This window comes from Pseudonaja textilis, chromosome 18 (assembly GCF_049901715.1).
Source record: "Pseudonaja textilis isolate UNSWEBS1 chromosome 18, rPseTex1.2, whole genome shotgun sequence".
Classification (NCBI taxonomy): domain Eukaryota; kingdom Metazoa; phylum Chordata; class Lepidosauria; order Squamata; family Elapidae; genus Pseudonaja; species Pseudonaja textilis.
Genome location: NC_142007.1, coordinates 3,493,552 through 3,513,471, shown reverse-complemented (window position 1 = coordinate 3,513,471; position 19,920 = coordinate 3,493,552). Strand labels below are relative to the sequence as shown.

The window sequence follows — 19,920 nt, the reverse complement described above, 5'->3', positions numbered from 1 at the left end:
TAAATAGTTTTCAAAGATAGTAACTAGGTGACTGAAGTTTCTGCCACACAAAATTCTAACTGGAGAGCATGACTGATGACTCTTGGCTATGGATGTGTTGCATTGGAGAATATGAATTATGATACACCCAGAGGATAGGGAAAAACTAGGGTCAAGGGTGACCGTGAATGATGTGCCTCAGAGTCGGCTACACCCAGGCAGTGCCGGATATGTTACCTCCCAATAAATCCTTTTGAGGTTTTGGACATTTGACTGGAGACTCATGATTTAATTGGGGTTAAATGCCGGAATCCTGACATAAATTTGATAAGCTTGCAGCTGAATGGGGGTTGAAATTCTTTACTGCCCAGGCAATGCCTGTGTACGGCACTCCAGATGTTTGGACTACAATTCCCACAATCCCTTGCTAAAGGAAATTGAATTCTCAACCTCTAGTGACCGCCCCTGGAGCATAAGTGACAAAATATACCAGAAATTATATTGGGCTGTATCCTGTGTTTTGGGGGTAAAGGCAGATTTGCAATCCCACTACGGGGGAAAAAGACCCCAGCGCTTGGAATCTTCCAGAAAGTTTTGATTTTTAGACAAAAGGACTTGCGATGGCCAGACGAGGACTAAAACACGAGCATAGACCCCCTTCTCGCTCGGTTCCCAGCATCTGCCAAAGCAAGGCTAGGTTGCTGGCAACCTTCTCTGCACTATTGCATCGTATTCCAGGGAACAAAAGCAAACAGATGCAGTTCCCGGTCACATCTGGCAGCCAGATGGGCAGTAGGGAGGCTCCCGAGGAGTCAGCCTCTGGAAGAGCGAGGAGGCAAGTTCCTTCTTGCAACGTGGCAGTTTCTGCAAGGCGGTTCGGTTTTGACCAAAAGCAAAGCGAAGCTGTGTGTGTGCGTGCGTGCGTGTGTGTGTTATTTGCAACAGGAGCTCTTCTGAGGCTGGGAGGTGGGAGCCCCGAAATGCAATTAGATCATCACACTAATTGTGGCACCTCCATCTCCCACTACCCAAAAACAGAGGCTTGGCAGAGGTGTGCTATTTGGAAGAACCACACGCACACACGCACACAATTTGCACTTAAGCGCATAAGTGTTTCCTGACTGCCCACGCACATCATTTGCGTGCAGCCCATCCTGAACCTTCTGTCTTCGACGTTTAGGACGATCCCACCTCTGGCTGGCCAAGGCTTACGGGCAAGGATTTATAAAGCCTTAGAAAGACCCCACCTGGAATACTGCATCCAGTTTTGGTCTCCACATTACAGATAAGACGTCAAAGACTTTGGAAAAAGTGCAGGGAAGAGCAACTAAGAGGATTAAAGGCCTGGAGACTAAAACATATGAAGAAGGGCTGCAGGATTTGGTTTTTGCCAGTCTAGAGAAAAGAAGGGCTAGGGGAGACATGATAGCAGTATTCCAATATTGGAAGGGCTCCTACAAAGAAGAGGCTCCAACGCACCAGAGGGCAGGACAAGGAACAATGGATGGAAACTAATCCAGGAGGGAAGCAACCTGCAATTTAGGAGAAACTTCCTAACAGGAAGGACAATCAACCAGTTGGAATAGTTTTGCCTTCAGAAATCGCGGGGGCTCCATCACTGGAGGTTTTTAAGAAGAGACCGGACTGAAATGGGATAGATTCTCCTGCTTGAGCAGGGGGCTCGACTAGAAGACCTCCAAGGTCCCTTTCAAGCTCTATTCTGATTAATTAACCAACTGATTTGGGGTTCTTGAGAAGAGCTTTTTTTCCTTCTTACCTTATCAAGCTTGACTTCTATCTCCACAACATCTGTTTCTACCTCATCTATGGTCGCCCTGCAAAAAAATAAATAAAAAAAAAGGGTGTGTGGAAACGGAGATTAAAACACCAGCCTGTCATCCCAGACAGAAGCATCGATTGCTAAGCCAGGAGAAAGTGACACTTAAAACAGCAGAAAGAAAGGGTGGGAGCAGAGGAATGGGAGCATCCTTTGGCCTGAAGTCTACATGACATTATCATTCGGAGAGTCGCCGGATAACCACTGTTAAATTAGCACCTTCATCTCATTGCTTTTATCCCGGTGAACTATTTCTCCGTCGATTTGGAGGCTTGTTTTGTAAGTTAGGCCCAGGGAGAGAGAGGTTTTAGAGGTCATCTACCTAGCTCTACCCTCAAGTGCAGAAAGCAGGGTGCACAAAGGCCAATCCCTGCCCATCAGTCCTCTGACCTCAATGCATCTAATAGACTTATATACCGCTTCAGCGTGCTTTTACAGCCCCCTCTCTAAGCGGTTTACAGAGTCAGCCTCTTTCCGCCAACAATCTGGGTCCTCGTTTTATCGACCCCGGAAGGATGGAAGGTTCAACCTGGAGTCAGTCGGTCAGGATCAAACTGCTGGCAGTGGGCAGAGTCAGCCTGCAACCCTGCATTCTAACAGACAGGAAGGAAGGAAGGAAGGAAGGAAGGAAGGAAGGAAGGAAGGAAGGAAGGAAGGAAGGAAGGAAGGAAGGAAGGAATAGTACTTAAGAATTATATACTACTTCACGGTGCTTTACAGCCCCCTCTAAGCAGTTTCAAGAGTCAGTCTCTTTCCCCCAACAATCTGAGCCCTCATTTTACCAACCTTGGAAGGATGCAAGACTGAGTCAACTAGGAGGAGAAAGGGATTGGGAAAATGGGGAGAGAGAAGGGAAGGAAGGAAGGAAGTTCCTTTTCCACGATCCCTCCCACTTTGTATCCGAAGTTCATTTCACATTGCACTGCACAAATTTCACACTGTCTCAACAGTAAAGCTTTAGCCACGGCTTCAGAGTTCGACAGCATGGCGTCAAGGTCTGTTTTCCCTCTGTTTGGAAGACATCGCTTTTCAAGAAACACGGGTACAGAATAAACTCCAGCATAAGTTAGCAGGCTAACTCGCCCTCCCCCGGCCCCATAACTCTGCACATACAGCCAGGCACTCAAGAGGGGGGGAAAAAAATATATGAATAAGCCAAGATTCGGAACTTACAATGTAGTCAATCTGGAAGTAGGGGTGAGCCAAAAAGAGAGAGGGGGGGGGGGATTGGGAGAGGGGGGAGAAGAGAGACAGAAAATAAATGTTTCTTCTGGAGCTCATTCTGGTGGCAGGACAGGACAATGGTTCCTTTAAGCTGTTTCCTGGAAGTGCAGCAAACCATGGGGCCAACTTGTCCACCCACCCACCCACCCACCTACCAGCCTGGCCAGATCCCAGGGGTTTGCAGTTCCTAACTGTGCGGTTTGTGATGCAGAAGAGAAAAGCGGGCTGGAGGGGGAGAGACTGCGAAAATGTCTTGGCTTGCTCCCTTCCAAGCATCCCGGCGTCATGCCCGCCCGTTCTTTCCACCCTGTGATTATTTGCTCTTCTTCTCAGCGTCCATTCTTCCTCTGCAAACTCCATCTCGCTTCGCTGAGTGCATTATTCCCTCCGCTGAAAAGCGGGCAGGCTCCTTCCCTTCCCTCAAACCGGCCAAACCAAGTCAAGAAGTTTGTATCAGTTTTTCTGGATTTATTCACACACACGCACACACACACACACCAGGAATTTAACTAGAAATACTATCTGTTGCAGCAGAACAGGGAGGACCGTTGAGTAGATGGGCCATCACTGCGGATGGGTCTCTTTTGAGTCCCAAGGGTTGGCTTTCTTAGAAGGTCTCTCATTCAGGGGCTCTTCCAAACTTGACAGCTTGAAGACTTATGGACTCCAACTCCCAGAATTCCTCCTCCTCCTCCAGTCATGTTAGCTTGGGAATTCTGGGAGTTGAAGTCCGCAAGTCTTAAAAACTTGCCAAGTTTGAAGACCCCCTTGCTTTACAGCCGGCCAAACCATTTGCCCGTTTTTCCCAGGTAGAGTTTTCCCCCCTTTCTATTTCAATTTCCCAGGAGAGCTAAGGAACCTCTTGGGCTGTGTGGCCCGAACAATGCAGGATGCATTCAAAGCAGACGAAAACCTCTCACGGTAGGAAGAGCTATGGCCAGGGGTCGGCAATTATGGCCCTTGATGACCTGCGGACTTCAATTCCCCAAATTCCCGAGCCAACATCATTCCTGAGTTGAAGTCCACAGTTCAACAAAAGGGCCGCCCGGAGCCCCTTCCTGGGCCATTTGTGGTGAGAATCCAGAACTTCCATCCATCCCCCAGAAGACAATTGGGCAAGGAGTAAACTAGGATTCAGGGACTGTCTCTCTCTCTCTCTCTCTGCTGTTTGATGTTCTCATGCTTGGAAGTTGAAACTGTGTAGGTACAGATCTGTTTTCTGAACCAGCAGAGAGAGAACATAAGCTAACTCTGGATTAGGCAGTTGTTCCATAGAACATTATGTGTCTCTCTCTGTTCTATGTCTGTCATCTCTGTTGGCATTCTCCACCTGAATTCAGGTTTGGAAGAAGCCGCATATCTCTTTCTCATCTCCCTCCTTCTCTCCCTCCCCCCCATCTCTCTCTCTCACACACACACGAACAGAAAAAAATCCTCCCAAACACCTCACCCCCAATTATTCCCCCAAAGATTCATTCTACCTCGTGCAGAAGAATGCATTTCCCATCTGATTCAGCTAACCACCTCTCCAGCTTTGGATCCTAGTTTGTTATCCCAAGTGAGCCACCGGCACCTCGAAGATCCATGCGAGGAGAGATGGGCCGAAGCCGACAAGAAAGAACCTGGACTCCTTCAGGAGAAGACGCCAGTTCGGATTGGCACCCGGGAACTCTACGATTCCCATCGACATGAACAGGGGCCCCGGGGCAAGAAGAACGCCGCCTGGAAGCTCTCGTGAAGGTGAGTCAGAGACCGCCATCGTTATCCCGGCATCCGCAGGGAGATAAGAAACACGTGAGTTTGCGTGACCTCTTCCCCAACCCCTCGCAAGCTTTGGCACGCTGGGGAAGATGCCTTTCATTAAAGTTGGCGGAGGCTTCCAAGAACGATTACGTTTAAGTAGAACAGCAGACTGGAACACCAGAGACGGTGCAGCAAGCGCCCGAAGGAAGACGTTTTCAAGAAACCAGGTGACAACATGACCTGGCCGCATTATCGGTCAAAAATAGTCCATGACGTGAGCTTTCCGGAATCCCGGGATCGCAATTGTCCTGACGTACTACAGAGAGAAATTGTTGTCTTAGCAGATTCAGAGGTAGCAACTGAGGTCAAAAACAGCCACGCCACCCGAGAAAACCTGGACACTGACTCCTCAAGGAAGCTTCTAAATGCTTTATTGTCTGCACGTGAACCCCCGCAAACCATAAAGTCAGAAATGATCTTTATCTTGAATTCTGGTAAGACGTCTGGTCCCTTCCCAAGTGATCTACTAAAAGAGGTTCTGACCGGTTGTGGAGAACTGGTAGCAGAAAGTTTGAGTCATTCAGAGAACCGGCCAATCCCACCCCCGCCTGGCCCTGCCAACCCCATCTCTTCTCTGCCTCCCATCGAGTCCCAGCAGATCGGCGGAGTCTCCTTTGGTTGTCCCGCACAGGAGAACGGAGCTGGAAAGCAGGTTAGTCGGGTGGAGAGGGAATGGGGGTTTTGGAGTATCCTTCCCCTGCCACGCCCAGCAAGCCACGCCCACAGAACCGGTAGTAAAAAAAAATTTGAATCCCATCACTGTCTATCATTGCGGCTCGGTACCCATTTAGGCTCCCGGAGGCTGGGTCTTCTAACACAGCAGCAGGCCCAGATTGGCTCCCTGAGACCTAGCAGGCAGCCTAGCCGAGAGTTTTTTTTTCACACCCAGATCGATTTTGGCACCCTGCTGCCTGCTTGGGCCGGATGCCCGCAATTCCTCCTCCAAACGTCAGAGAAGGAATCAGGGCACAAGGCGTCGCCACTTGATTTCTGCGGCCCAGTTGGCAGCAGCCCCCGGAGTCACGACAGGGCGCCAGAATTCGAGAGAGAGGGGGGGGGGAGAGAGAGAGAGAGGGGGAGAGAGAGGAGAGAGGGAGGGGGGAGAGGAGAGAGGGAGAGAGAGGGAGAGGGAGAGAGAGGGGGGAGAGAGGAGAGAGAGGAGGGAGAGAAAGAGGGAGAGAGGGAGAGGGAGCAAGGAGAGAGGAGAGGGAGAAGGGGGGAGGGGGAGAGGGGAGAGAGAGAGAGGGAGAGAGAGCGAGGGAGAGAGAGAGGGAGAGGGAGAAAGAGGGGGAGAAGAGGGGGAGAGAGAGGAGCGAGAGGGGGAGAGGGAGCGATGGGGGAGGGGAGAGAGAGGAGAGAGAGGGAGAGGGGGAGAGAGGAGGGCAAGGGAGAGGGGGAAGAGAGAGAGGGGGGAGAGGGAGGGAGAGGGGGAGAGAGAGGGGAGAGAGGGGAGAGGGAGAGAGAGGGGGGAGAGGAGGGCAAGAGAGAGGGGGAAGAGAGAGAGAAGAGGGGGAGAGAGAGGAGAGAGAAGGGGAGGGGAGAGAGGAGGGCAAGGGAGAGGGGGAAAGAGAGAGAGGGGGAGAGAGAGAGAGAGGAGAGAGAAGGGGAGGGGGAGAGAGAGAGAGAGAGACCCTCACACCCGGACAACTTGCCTTCCAGACACTTTTAAGCCCAACTTCCAAGACAACAATAAATAAAATAAACCATCACCAAAACTATTGAAAAAGAAAAAGAAATGGAGGAGGAGGAGGAAACACTTCCAAGCTGTTAATCACCATATTCTGGATTACATAAGACAGGAGAGAGATCTGGTTTCATTCAACAAGGGAAGCGAACTGGAAGGTGCCCAAGAGAAGTAGGAGCCACGAGGTCCAGGCAGGACAGCCGGCCCTGAGCTCCCTTTCCCACAAAACCAGGGCAGAAATACCCGCTAGCTTACAAGGGGATAAAGGAAGATTTCTATCTGCCGGACATTTTTGATTTTGGAATGTCATATATAGTCCTCGGCTTACAACAGTTCATTTAGTGACTGCCCAGGGTTAGAACAGCACTGAAAACAGGGACTTACGACCATTTTTCACACTTAACAACCGGTGTAGAGTTCCTCCTCCATGGTCATGTCATCGAAATTCAGACACTTGGCAAACTGACTCAGATTTACGACGACGGCTGGGGCCATGCAACCTTGTGACCAGCAAAGTGGGGAAGGGGGGGGGAGGAAACCAGATTCATTTTAACAACGGCTTTGCAGACTTAACCACGGCGAACAACGAATAATAACAAACTGGCAAAACAGGGTAAAACTCGCTGAACAGAAACGTCTCGCTTAGCAACAGAAGCAATGGGCTCAATTGGGGTCGTAAGGCGAGGACTACTTAGTTCTCATGAGTTTTTGAGCCCACCTGGGATCATTTGAAGTGAAGCACCTGGAAAGCAGCAGGGGTGGGTGGGTGTTTGAAATAATTTGCCTCTAGTTTGGTTCATCTTCCTTCCTTCCTTCCTTCCTTCCTTCCTTCCTTTCCTTCCTTCTTTCCTTCCTTTCTCCTTCCTTCCTTCCTTCCTTCCTTCCTTCCTTCCTTCCTTCCTTCCTCCTCCTTCCTTCCTTCCTTCCTTTCCTTCCTTCCTTCCTTCCTTCCTTCCTTCCTTCCTTCCTTCCTTCCTTCCTTCCTTCCTTCCATCCATCACTTCCTTCCTTCCTTCCTTCCTTCCTTCCTTCCTTCCTTCCTTCCTTCCCTTCCTTCCTCCCTTCCTTCCTTCAGAAACCTATTTGAGGAGTTATCCCCCCGTCCGCTGGCAGTGAAGAGCCATAATCTGGACCCCACCCGATCCATCCTTCTTGAATCTGGCTCCAAAGAGATATATTCTGCCTCTGCCTGCTCCTTTTTTTAGCCTCCTCCCCGCCCCCCCGCCTGTATTGTTGGCAAGGCCTGGCTTTTTCTGAAATACAATAATGAACGTGTTTCTCCTGGGCTGATTCCTTCTCGCTATTTTTATTCTCCTGGCCTGGAAGTCACGTGGGCTCCGCATGGAAATCTTTTCCCTGTCTGCTTTGGCTGCGATGCTTCCGTGAAGGTTTTATCTCAGCTGCACGGGCTGAAGAGAGAGGCGCAAATGTGAGGGGAAGGAAGGAACGATGTGATGGATGGGAAGGAAGGAAGGAAGTGATGGATGGGAAGGAAGGAAGGAAGGAAGGAAGAAAGGAAGGAAGGGATGGATGGGAAGGAAGGAAGGAAGGAAGGAAGGGATGGGAAGGAAGGAAGGAAGGAAGTGATGGATGGGAAGGAAGGAAGGAAGGAAGGAAGTGATGGATGGGAAGGAAGGAAGGGAGGAAGGAAGGAAGGGATGGATGGGAAGGAAGGGACTTTTTAGAGGACGACAAGACGGACAGTGCTGAAATTCGCACAATGGCATCGCATGATGTCCTTGCACTTATTTTACCTGCCAACGTTCACGTATTTCAAGTCATTCAAGAGAAATCTCTGTTTTGAGACATTTCATTGGGGATTTGAAGGGATTTCCCTTCCCCGCCACACCTCCACAATCTCTTCCCCGCGTGGGCTTCACCTCAGTCAGCTGGATCCAGTTCCAAAGCTCTCTCCCCAAAGCTTCAGTGAGGTAGCAGAGCAGAAACACGAACAACAACAAACCACAGCCAAACGATGGAAAACCCAACCAAAGATAAACCTCACCGCTTCCAAGACCCAACCGTTTTGTGAGGGCTGGGAAGGAAGGAGGGCGAGGCTGTGAATTTCCTCTTGGCCTGCCAAGGGTTCCCTCCTACCCACCCACCCACCCACCCACGGGATGGCACACGCCAAGCACATTAACACTGGCTAAATTGCTTTGTGAGCTCCGCCATGGTGGCATTTGGCCAACAGACCAATAATGAGTCGTAACCACATCTAACACAATTGTTCTCGACAAGAGAGTTTGGTTGGATCACAGGGCGTATTTGTGGCTTCCTCTCCTCCTCCCCCACACCTGGCCAGCATGGAAAAGTGACACCCCCCCCCCCCGGTCTATAAAATAATCAGGATTAGATTGTAACTCTACCGAGCCCAGCGTAAAACCAAATCCGACCAGTCATCTCTACCATTTTTCCAACTGCACAAGTCTTTCTTGCAACTTTTTTTTTGCATAATTTATTCTGCAAGCACGGCAGAATTTTTCACAGCCCCGTTGTGCCGAAGGATGAAAGCACGGTGCTTTATGACTTCAAACGCACGCGCGCGCACACACACACACACCAGCTCACAAAGGACCGGAGCAAAACATCGTCTCTGCCTTCATTAGAGGGGCACAATTTTTTTTTCCCCCAGCCTTGGCCTGAAATTCATAAGTGGCAGGAAGGATGCCCTCTTTGAAAGCGGGCAGAGTCCAAGCAGTGAAGACAAGTGAGCATAAGGCACAAAACTAAACTTAACCAGTGTGCACCTCATAAATCAAGCAAGAACTAAAGCGATACCTTCCCATTTAGAGGTGAAAGCTTTGCAGCGTTATCAGGCGTATAAAATAGTTGAGACGCAGGAAAGGAACAGCTAAGCAAGCAACCAAGCTTCACCGTTAGAAATGTAGCTTTTTCTGCTTCTTGGGGCCAAAAGTGGACATGAATCCATTTTTCTCCCCCTGCGTTGATTCTTCTCTATAAGAATGGCTACACCATTTCCCCTTTCTCACCTCAAGAGCTTTAAAAATTGAGGTTTTTAAATGCTTAAGTGCATCAACAGAGGGGTACACTCAAGATCAAGTGAGGTACTAATATCACTCTGTAAAGCCTTAGTAAGGCCACACCTAGAGGACTGCATCCAGTTTTGGTCACCACGCTATAAAAAAGAGGTTGAGATTCTAGAAAGAGTGCAGAGAAGAGCAACCAGGATGATGAGGGGACTGGAGGCTAAAACAGACGAAGAACGGTTGCAGGAACTGGGCCTGGCTAGTCTAGGGAAGAGAAGGACCAGGGGAGACAGGACAGCGGCCTTCCAATATTTGAGGGGCTGCCCCAGAGAGGAGGAAGGGGTCAAGCTATTCTCCAAAGCACCTGAAGGCCAGACAAGGAATAATGGATGGAAACTGACCAAGGAGAGATTCAACTATGGAAATAAGGAGAAAATTTGGGCTCCATTGTGGCTGTAACTTGAGGACTCCCTGTAATTTTTGTGTCTGGTCCCTATTCTAATGAGGGTGAGTTTTGCCGCTTTTTACGGCAATTCTTGCCATGGTTGTTAAAAGTGAATCGGTACAGTTGTGAAGTTAGGTTGTTAAGCCAATCTGGCTTCCCCACCGACTTTGCTCATCAGGAGGTGAAAAAAAGGAGAGACCGCACGACTGCGGAACACTGGGACCGTCATAAATATGGGGCAGGTGTCCGAATTTTGAGGAGGTGAACATGAGTATGCTGCGACGGTCGTTAAGTGTGAAAAATGGCCACCAGTTGCTTTTTCAAGGGCTGTTGTCACTTCTGTCACTACACGAACCCTTGCAAGTCGAGGACCACCCGTGAGGTTAAAATCATTCCATTCCTCCTCTGAAGAATTTCTAATTTCTTAGCAAATGGAAACCACCGAATGCAACAGATTCCACTCTCCGCTTCTGCTCGGGTTCAAAGCAAAGCACATCTTTCCAGGATTTATTCCCGCTTTGATCTCCAGCTTAATGCTGGCTTCGCATCGCTTGGAACAGCCCACCATGAGCGAGGAAGTTAAAATTATAAAGTAATTCTGACAAGGAACATGGATCGACCCTCAGGTTAGCCCATTTGTGCTTCTCAAGCATGTTTTGGAAAACCCGGGCAGTTTGGGGTTAATCCGCCGAGGGGAATTCTTGCAGTCCCTAAGAACCCAACGCAAATTCAACCCGACACAAATTCAACCTTGCTTCTTCTTCCACGCACCTCCCACACTCGCAAAAAACTTCTTCCCCACCTTTGTAGCATCCTTTCACTTCCCTCCCTCCCTCCTTCTCTCTCTCTCCCCATGTGAGAAAACAGCACCATGGCAACCCTTCACCATGGCAACCGTCTCCATGCTCAGGGGATCCAGGCCGGGCCACCGCAGCTGGCATCTGCTCCCACATCCCTCAAGAGGCTCTGAGATTTTGCGTGGCATGTCAAATGTGGCACCCAGCTCGCCGCGTTGGGATTTCGGAGGCTGCCAGGAGCAGCCAGGGATAGATATATATATATATTGTAAAAAAAAACCAAAAACCTGGCTGTCAAAATTGCAAATCATCGGGGTGTATGTGTGTGTGTGTGTGAGAGAGAGAGAGAGAGAGAGAGAGAGAGAGAGAGAGAGAGAAAGAGAGAGAGAGAACCTAACCAGAAGATTTCTCCCTGGCGGTTGAAACCGGAATTTTGCATTTGTGAGGCATCCTTCTTCTATTATCCTGACTTGGAAATTAAAAAAACAACAACTTTGGGGTGTTTATATAAGGGCAATACACAAAAGGCAATGTAATAGTAAGCATTCATTGAAAAATCAATTTCATTTAGTGCAATTGGAATATGTTTCAGTGTACTGTGCAGAAGGAGGAGGGCAAGGTTTGAAAAATTTACCTAAACCTGCAAAATTTGGCACACATCCCAATACTTCCCTTGCGCCTCCATCCTAGAGGCTCGCTCCTTCCTTCCTTCCTTCCTTCCTTCCTTCCTTCCTTCCTTCCTTCCTTCCTTCCTTCCTTCCTTCCTCCCTCCCTCCCTCCCTTCCTCCATTTATCCTTTCTTCCATTTATACTTCCTTCCTTCCCTCCATTTATTCTTCCTTCCTTTTTGCCATCCATCCATCATGGGAATTGAAGTTCGCACATCTTAAAGTTGCTAAGTTGAGAAACCCACCCTCCATTTATCCTTCCTTCCATTTATCCTTCCTTCCTTCCTTCCTTCCTTCCTTCCTTCCTTCCTTCCTTCCTTCCATCCACCCACCCATCCATCCATCCATCCATCCATTATGGGAATTGAAGTTCACACATCTTAAAGTTGCCAAGGTTGAAGAATCACTGCACAATAGCTCCAATAAGCTGTTGCTCAAAGATCCGTATCTCCAAATAGCTAGTTGTTTCCAAATTATGGGATAATGACGCCTTCCCTAATTATTATGAAGCCAGGGATTATTTCCCATCAGCCACCCCAGCGTGGAACAGAATTACTCCATTTCCTGCGGGCTGGTGGGAACATACAGCAGGACGAGGCAGACAAAACAGATCAACCCAGAATTAATTGTGGCTCTCTTCCTCCAGCCAAGATAGACAAATCCATCACCCTCTCTCCCTCCACGTGTGTGTAAGCAAAACCTCCCCGAGATCAGACCCCCATTTGGCGCATGAGAAAAATGGGGAACTCAATCCTTCCCACCCAGGGTGCCCCCCCCCCCCCGTTATTTTTGGCCTAAGAAGAAGAAGAGAAAGAAAGAAAGAAAAAAATCCAGGGATTGAAACATTCCAAGCGAAAGGCAAATATTTAAACTAGATTTCCAGAGCATTGCCCTCATTTTCAGAGAATCTCAACTGTTGTTATTAAAAAGAAAAAGGAAAAAAAAAGACAGAACAAAGATTGGCTTGCAATATTATGAGTAAAGGGAGTCCTCGAATTACAACCTTGCTTTGGGTGACAAATTCAAAGTCACGACGGCACTGAAAAAAAGTGACTTAACGGTCATTTTTTCACGCAGCTGTTGGAACATCCCCATATGGACACGTCATGAAAATTGGGACACTGGCTCGTATTTATGACGACAGTCGCAGGGTTCCGGGGTCATGTGATTCCCCTTTTGTGATCTCCCAATAAGCCAAAGTCGATGGGGAAGCCAGATTCACTTAACGACCGTGTTATTAACTGAAGGACCATAGCGATTCACTAAACAACCGCGACCCAGAAGGTCACATAAAACGGGGCAAAACTCACTTTTGACAACCACCTCATTTAGCCGACAGAAACTTTGGGTTCAATTGTGGTCGTTAAGTTGTGGACGACAGGACCTGCAGACAGACCGCTTTGTAAATGAGCTGCAACACTGATGGGATGAGGTAGCTGTGACATCTCTTTGTTCAATAGAAGAAAGTGTGTGTGTGTGTGTGTGTGTGTGTGTGTGTGGACACGGATTCATGAAAGTGTCTTTAGAAAAACCTTTGACTGACCTTGCAATCAAAAGTAATGGAGAACTTCAACCCTTGACTGCGTTTGTATGAAACCCGATGACTGAATTAACCTCAATCAATCAATCAATCAATCATTCAGGAAAGAGCTGGAAGGGACCCTGGAGGTCTTCTAGTCCAACCCCCTGCTCAGGCAGGAGATCCTATACCATTTCAGACAACAGGATGTCCAGTCTTTTTTTTTAAAAAAAAAAAAAACCTCCAGCGACGAAGCACCCACAACTTCTGGTGGCAAGCAGTTCCACTGGTTAATTGTCATCCCTGTTAGGAAGTTTCCCCTTAATTCCAGGGTGCTTCTATCCTTGGTTAGTTTCCATCCATTCTTTCTTGCCTTGCCTGTTTTTCTGGGCAGGTCCAAACTGAGCTGCAAATTTACCAATAAAATGGAGTGGAATGGAGTGGAGTGGAGTGGAGTGGAGTGGAATGGACTGGGGTAGAAGGAGAGAGAAGAGAAGAGAAGAGGGAGAGGAATGAGAGAAGAGAAGAGAAGAGAAGAGAAGAGAAGAAAGAAGAGAGAATTCTTTATTGGCCAAGTGTGATTGGACACACAAGAAATTTGCCTTGGTGCAAATGCTCTCAGTGTACATAGGATAGAATAGAATAGAATAGAATAGAATAGAATAGAATAGAAGAGAAGAGAAGAGAAGAGAAGAGAAGAGAAGAGAAGAGAAGAGAAGAGAAGAGAATTCTTTATTGGCCAAGTGTGATTGGACACACAAGGAATTTGTCTTGGTGCAAATGCTCTCAGTGTCCATAAAAGAAAAGATACATTCATCAAGAGTCATAAGGTACAACACTTAATGATAGTCATAGGGTGCAATTGGCAATCAAATCATACCAGGAAACTGTGCATATAAATCATAAGGATACAAGCCACAAAGTTACAGTCATGCAGTCACAAGTGGGAGGGGAGGTGATAAGGAGTGATGAGAAGATTAACAGTAATAGTAGTGCAGACTTTGTAAATAGTTGGACAGTGTTGAGGGAATTAATTTGTTTAGCAGAGGGATGGCGTTCGGGGAAAAAACTGTCCTTGTGTCTAGTTGTTCTGGTGTGCAGGGCTCTAGAGCGTCGTTTTGAGGGAAGGAGTTGAAACAGTTTATGTCCGGGATGTGAGGGGTCTGTAGATATTTTCACAGCCCTCTTTTTGACTTGTGCAGGACACAAGTCCTCCACGGAAGGCAGGTTGGTAGCCATTGCTATTTTCCGCAGTCCTAATTCCTCTCTGGAGTCTGTGTCTGTCCTGTTGGGTTGCAGAACCAAACCAGACAGTCACAGCGGTGCAGGTGACAGACTCCATCGTTCCTTTGCAGAACTGGATCGGCAGCTCCAGCCCCATTTGCACCCTAGCCCAAAACACAAACCAGCCAATGAAGATTAATGCTTCCTAACTTCCTCTTCGACTTGATGATCTACCAATCCACTCAAACTCAAATGGAATGCTGTGTGCGTTTGTGTGTTTGTGTGTGTGTGTGTGTGTGTGTGTGTGTTCCAGGCCCGCCTGCCCTTTGCTTGCTTTCTTTTTAACTGGGGCTTTTTAAGTTTCTAAAATCTTGAGCAGGGAGGAGAGTGTTTGGAATCGAAAGGGCAGGAGGAAAGAACTCTCTCTCTCTTTTCAAAAAATAAATAAATAAAACCAACTGCCTTGTCAAGATGCCCTTCAAATAGCAATGCTTTAAATTCCCATCATAGCCCAGAAAAGGCCGTTGCTAAAATCACCCTGGTGCAGCAGCAACACAACCGAAGCAATTCTTAAAATATTCACCCCCATCCCACAAAAAAAAAACCCACCCCTTCTCCTGAAACAGGGTAGTTGTTTACACAAAGTCAGCTGCGCTCCGGAAATCTCCTTTCCTTTCCAGAATCCCCCCCTTCCCCTTCGTTAAATTATGCCAAGGCCTACGTGTGGGGGGGAAGCCTGCCAAAAAATGTTCGGAGGGGAATGTCACACGGGAGGGAAGAGGTTGCACTTTTTTCCAAGCCAAAAGAAACTGGGGGGACTTTGGAGGAGCGAAGGGTCCATTAAAGAGTTTCGGCTGCTCTCTTCATTGAGAAGCGGCAAGGTTGGTTGGGACTGAGAGACGTCCCGCTTGGCCAACTTTTTAAGACTTTTGTGGACTTCAACTCCCAGAATTCCCCAGGCGGCACGGGGATTTTTTTTTTTTTTAGCTGAGATTCTTCCTAAAACTAAAAAAAAAAGAGAAAAACTTTCTTCCACACTTGGCCAATAAAGAATTCGATTCTATTCTTTCTTTCTTTCTTCTCCCCCTTCTTCTTCTTTTTCTCATGTGGGGCTATTTGCAGCTGGCGTTTGCTCCAGCGATGGGGAGTCCTTGCCAGTTCCTTCTGGCTGAGGTGCCCACCCCTCTTTTTATTTTAGCAGGGGGTGTGGGGGGAAGCGGGGGGCCGAGAAGAGGATCCCCGGCCATTGATTTCGACAGCTGCCCTTTCGATGCTTCCACGCCAACTTCCTTCTCTCCGGTCCTTGGCAGAAGTTTGTGCCCAGCCTCATTCATAAACCGTGCCAGCAGCTGGCATCGGCTCAAAAAAAAAACCCAGCCAGGCCGTGGCGGAAGCGCCTTTTAACCCTTCCCAAGCCCAGCGGTTCCCAGCCGGAGAGTTTGCAGGTGTTTCTGGTCTTCGGGCAGGGACTCACAAATCGCAGGCAAAAGACACACACACTCTGAAACACACACACACACATACACACACTCGGGAGATTGTTCCCCCCCGGCTGGACTTCATCAACCGGGCAACAATTGACTTACACATCACTCTACCATCCGTCCTCAGCAGAGGCAGCATTTGGCAAAGGGACAGATCCTCGTCTTCCTTCTCTCTCTCTCTCTCGTCCTTAATTTTTTTTCTTCCCCCAAGCTTACGGGATCCGAGTGGCTCACTGCTTTCTGTCTCAGGAACACTGGAGGGTTTTCCACCCTCACCCCCACCCGCCCTCACCCCCAAACTTTTGCCAGACAACCTTCTGTCTCTTTTCTCCCCAGCTGAACTGTCAGTGTTTTTTAACACTCACAGCTGTGTCCTCCCAACAATTCCCCTTTCTGTACAGAAATTTCCTCGCCTGTGGCAACCCGATCCAAGGTTTGCAACTCTCGGTTTCACGCAGCCAGGCCACAGGGACCTTCCCCAAACCCGGGATCCGTCCGTGGATCGGAGCCGTTCCGTGGCCTGCCAGAAACTGGGCCGTGCAAAGAAGTGAAGCCCCATCTGCGGGATGCAGGCAGCACCAGAATCTCTCTTTCTCTCTCCCTCCTTCCTTCCCTCCTTCTCCTCTCCTTTCCTTCTCCCTCCCTCCCTTCCTGCTCTCTCTCTCCCTCTTTCTCTCCTCCTTACTTTTCCTTCTCCCTCCCTCCTTTTCTCCCCCCTCTCTCCTTCTCCTCTCCTTTCCTTCTCCCTCCTTCCCTTTCTCCCTCTCTCTCTCCTTCTTCTCTCCTTTCCTTCTCCCTCCCTTACTGTCTGTCTCTCTCTCTTTCCCTCACTCCCTCCTTCTCTTCTCCTTTTCTTCTCCCTCCCACCCTTTCTGCCTCTCCCTCTTTCTCTCCTCCTTTCCTTTCCTTCTCCCTCCCTCCCTTTCTCCCTCTCTCTCTCTCTCCCTCTTTCTCTCCTCCTCTCCTTTTCTTCTCCCTCCCTCCCTTTCTGCCTCTCTCTCTCCCTCTTTGTCTCCTCCTCTCCTTTCCTTCTCCCTCCCTCCCTCCCTCTCTCCCTCTCTCTCTGCAATCTAAAACCTAGATTATTTGTTCCCATTCCTAACAATGCAACCCAAATGCTAAGCGTTAAGGCGGGAGTGGGTGCAGACCCCATGGGGAGACATGGAACGGGGTCTCTGCAAAGGGGCAGGCTGGCCGGTGGGCCTGCTTAAAAACCTTAAAAAGGGCAGAACTGTTGTGGGAATTCCCGCAAAGGACAACCCCTTTTCCCGAAGGCCGTTCTGTCACGACTGGATCCCAGAGAGCGAGAGCTATTTGGAAAAACAAGGCTGGTTCCCAAGAGGACGGGCAGCCGCCACCACCACCGCCACCACCATCAACCCTCCCCCTCCTCCTCCCGACAGATTGGCGGGGAGACCTTCCCCACCTCAACCTCCCCTTTTCCACCTCCTGAAATTTCATTCCTGGGAAATTCAAGGACAGGTCATTGAAAAGAAGAGAAGGGGTGGGATTTCCTCGCCGAGTTGAAGAGAAGGGCAAAGAAAGGCCAGGAGGATGGCCCAGTCTGTATGTGGGTCAAGCCACTCAGCCCACACCCCTCCCTCCCTCCCTCCCCCTCCTTCCCTCTCTCTCTCTCTCTCTCCTCCTTTCCTCTCCTTCTCCCTTCCTCCCTCCCTTTCTGCCCCCTCTCTCTCTCTCTCTCTTTCCTCCTTTCCTCTCCTTCTCCCTCCCTTTCTCTCTCTCTCTCACCTCCTTTCCTTTCCTTCTCCCTCCCTCCCTTTCTGCCTCTCTTTCTCTCTCTCTCTCTTTCCTCTCTCTCTGTCCCTCCTCTCTCTCTCTCCTTCCCTCTCCTTCTCCCTCCCTCCCTCCCTTTCTGCCCCTCTCTCTCTCTTTCCCTCTCTCTGTCCCTCCCTCTCCCTCCTTCCCTTTCTCTCTCTCTCTCTCTCTCCTCCTTTCCTCTCCTTCTCCCTCCCTCCCTTTCTGCCTCTCTCTCTCTCTTTCCCTCCCTCTCCCTCCTTCCCTTTCTCTCTCTCTCCTCCTTTCCTCTCCTTCTCCCCCCTCCCTCCCTTTCTGCCTCTCTCTCTCTCTTTCCCTCTCTCTGTCCCTCCCTCTCCCTCCTTCCCTTTCTCTCTCTCTCTCTCTCTCCTCCTTTCCTTTCCTTCTCCCTCCCTCCCTTTCTGCCTCTCTCTCTCTCTCTTTCCTCTCTATGTCCCTCCCTCTCCCTCCTTCCCTTTCTCTCTCTCTCTCTCTCTCTCCTCCTTTCCTTTCCTTCTCCCTCTCCTCCCTTTCTGCCTCTCTCTCTCTCTCTCTCTCTCTCTCTCTCTCTCTTTCCCTCTCCCTCCTTCCCTTTCTCTCTCTCTCTCTCTCTCCTCCTTTCCTTTCCTTCTCCCTCCCTCCCTTTCTGCCTCTCTCTCTCTCTCTTTCCCTCTCTCTGTCCCTCCCTCTCTCTCCTGAAGACAGGTGATGGGACGCAAAAACCATCCCTCTTTCTTTGCCCACGCGCATCGTTTTTGGAGCCATACCTCCCCACCCCTATATTTTTTATTTTAAAACTTCTAAGCAAAGGATGGATGGAGGACGGAAGGAAAAAAAATTCCACCCGCCCCCCTTGGCTGTTCTCCTTCCCATTCAAAGCTGTCATTATGCCCGTCCTGTGGCTTCAGATACAAAAGCCTTGAGGAGGGTGGAAAATTTCAAAACCCGCTTTGAGAAGGTTCAGACCTTTTAAGCCACGCCAAGCTCAGCCAGGGCTGGAAAAAATGGGTGTTGGGGCCTGAATCGTCAAGGCCAAACAGCAGATTCACCCCCCCTGAATCCAACGACGCCTCGCAAAGAGCAAAATGGTGTGTCTGGGCTTTTAACTCGGTTCATAGGAAGGACTCGACCAAAGCTCTTTTCTTCAGTAACTGGGAGAGGGATCTTGGCGTCTTAGTGGACAACCGGCTAAATAGGAGCCATCCATGTCCAGCAGCAGCCAAAAAAGCCAATGCAATCCTAAATTGCATTAACAGAGGGATACAATCCAGATCAAGGGAGGCACTAATACCACTCTGTAAAGCCTTAGTAAGGCCACACCTAGAGTACTGCATCCAGTTTTGGTCACCACACTATAAAAAAGATGTTGAGACTCTAGAAAGAGGGCAGAGAAGAGCAACCAGGATGATGAGGGGACTGGAGACTAAAACATATGATGAACGGTTGCAGGAACTGGGCCTGGCTAGTCCAGTGAAGAGAAGGACCAGGGGAGACAGGAGAGCAGCCTTCCAATACTTGAGGGGCTGCCACAGAGAGGAGGAAGGGGTCCAGCTATTTTCTAAGGCACCTCAAGGCCAGACAAGGAATAATGGATGGAAACTGATTAAGGAAAGATTCAACCTGGAAAAAAGGAGAAACTTTCTGACAGGGAGAACAATCAACCCATGGAACAGAAGTTGCCCTCAGAAGTTGTGGGAGCTTCATCGCTGGAGGCTTTCAAGAAGAGATTGGACTACCATCTGTCAGAAGTGGTGTAGGGTCTCCCGCTTGGGCAGGGGGTTGGACCAGATGACCTACAAAGTCCCTTCCAACTCAGATTATCTGTTATCTGCCACCTCGTGAGAAGGAAGGACTCGCTGGAGAAGAGCCTAACGCTGGGAACGATGGGGGAGAAGAAGGGGACAGCAGAGAAGGAGGGGGGCTGAAGCGGTTGTCGTGAGTTTAAATGGACTCCAGAGGATGGTAGAGGACAGGAAGGCCCGGAGGAATGTTGTCCATGGGGTCAGGATGGGTCAGACGCAATTTCGCAACTAACAACGACTATAAACGCAGAAAGAGAAGGAAGGGAAGGAGGGAGGGAGGTGAAAGAGAAAGAATTGCTTGTTCTATGGACGGATGGACGGTCGCATGAGAACCAGAGGGCTGTCAAAAGAGGTTGTGGAAATGAGGGGTTTCGGGAGATATCTGGAGCAGCCGCTCTCTTTTCCCGCGGCCGTCAGACGCGGCATCCCGGGAGACTCGGCAACCGCACAAGTTCCCCACCCACCCAACCCGGCCAGATGATCCAATCCCCGGAGCTGATCAGCAGCTCTCTCCCCCCACCCCCCACCCCCCAAAAAGGAATTTGTGGCCGGTGGCCGGAGTGGGAAAAAAAGCCAAATACTGTGAAGAAATTTCGAAACGCCGATTGAGCCGTGCGAGTGGCAAGAGAGGAGTGAATGGAGGTGCCTGTGCCAAGGCACCTCAGCCCCCAGGGCTTCTTGGAGGGGCTGTTGCAAACAAGGGGAGCCT

The 19,920-nt window shown here is 49.5% G+C and overlaps 2 protein-coding genes across 2 annotated transcripts in view; one reads left to right on the top strand and one right to left on the bottom strand.

The window, feature by feature from the left end:
* Positions 1-19,920, top strand: part of PUSL1 (pseudouridine synthase like 1) — a 60,748-nt gene that overhangs the window by 3,526 nt on the left and 37,302 nt on the right. The gene's annotated exons all lie outside the window — the stretch shown is intronic.
* Positions 1-19,920, bottom strand: part of ACAP3 (ArfGAP with coiled-coil, ankyrin repeat and PH domains 3) — an 81,895-nt gene that overhangs the window by 50,336 nt on the left and 11,639 nt on the right. Inside the window, exon 2 of the mRNA XM_026715700.2 lies at positions 1,757-1,814. Coding sequence (XP_026571485.1) covers positions 1,757-1,814 — 58 coding nt within the window. The remainder of the gene's footprint in view (positions 1-1,756; positions 1,815-19,920) is intronic.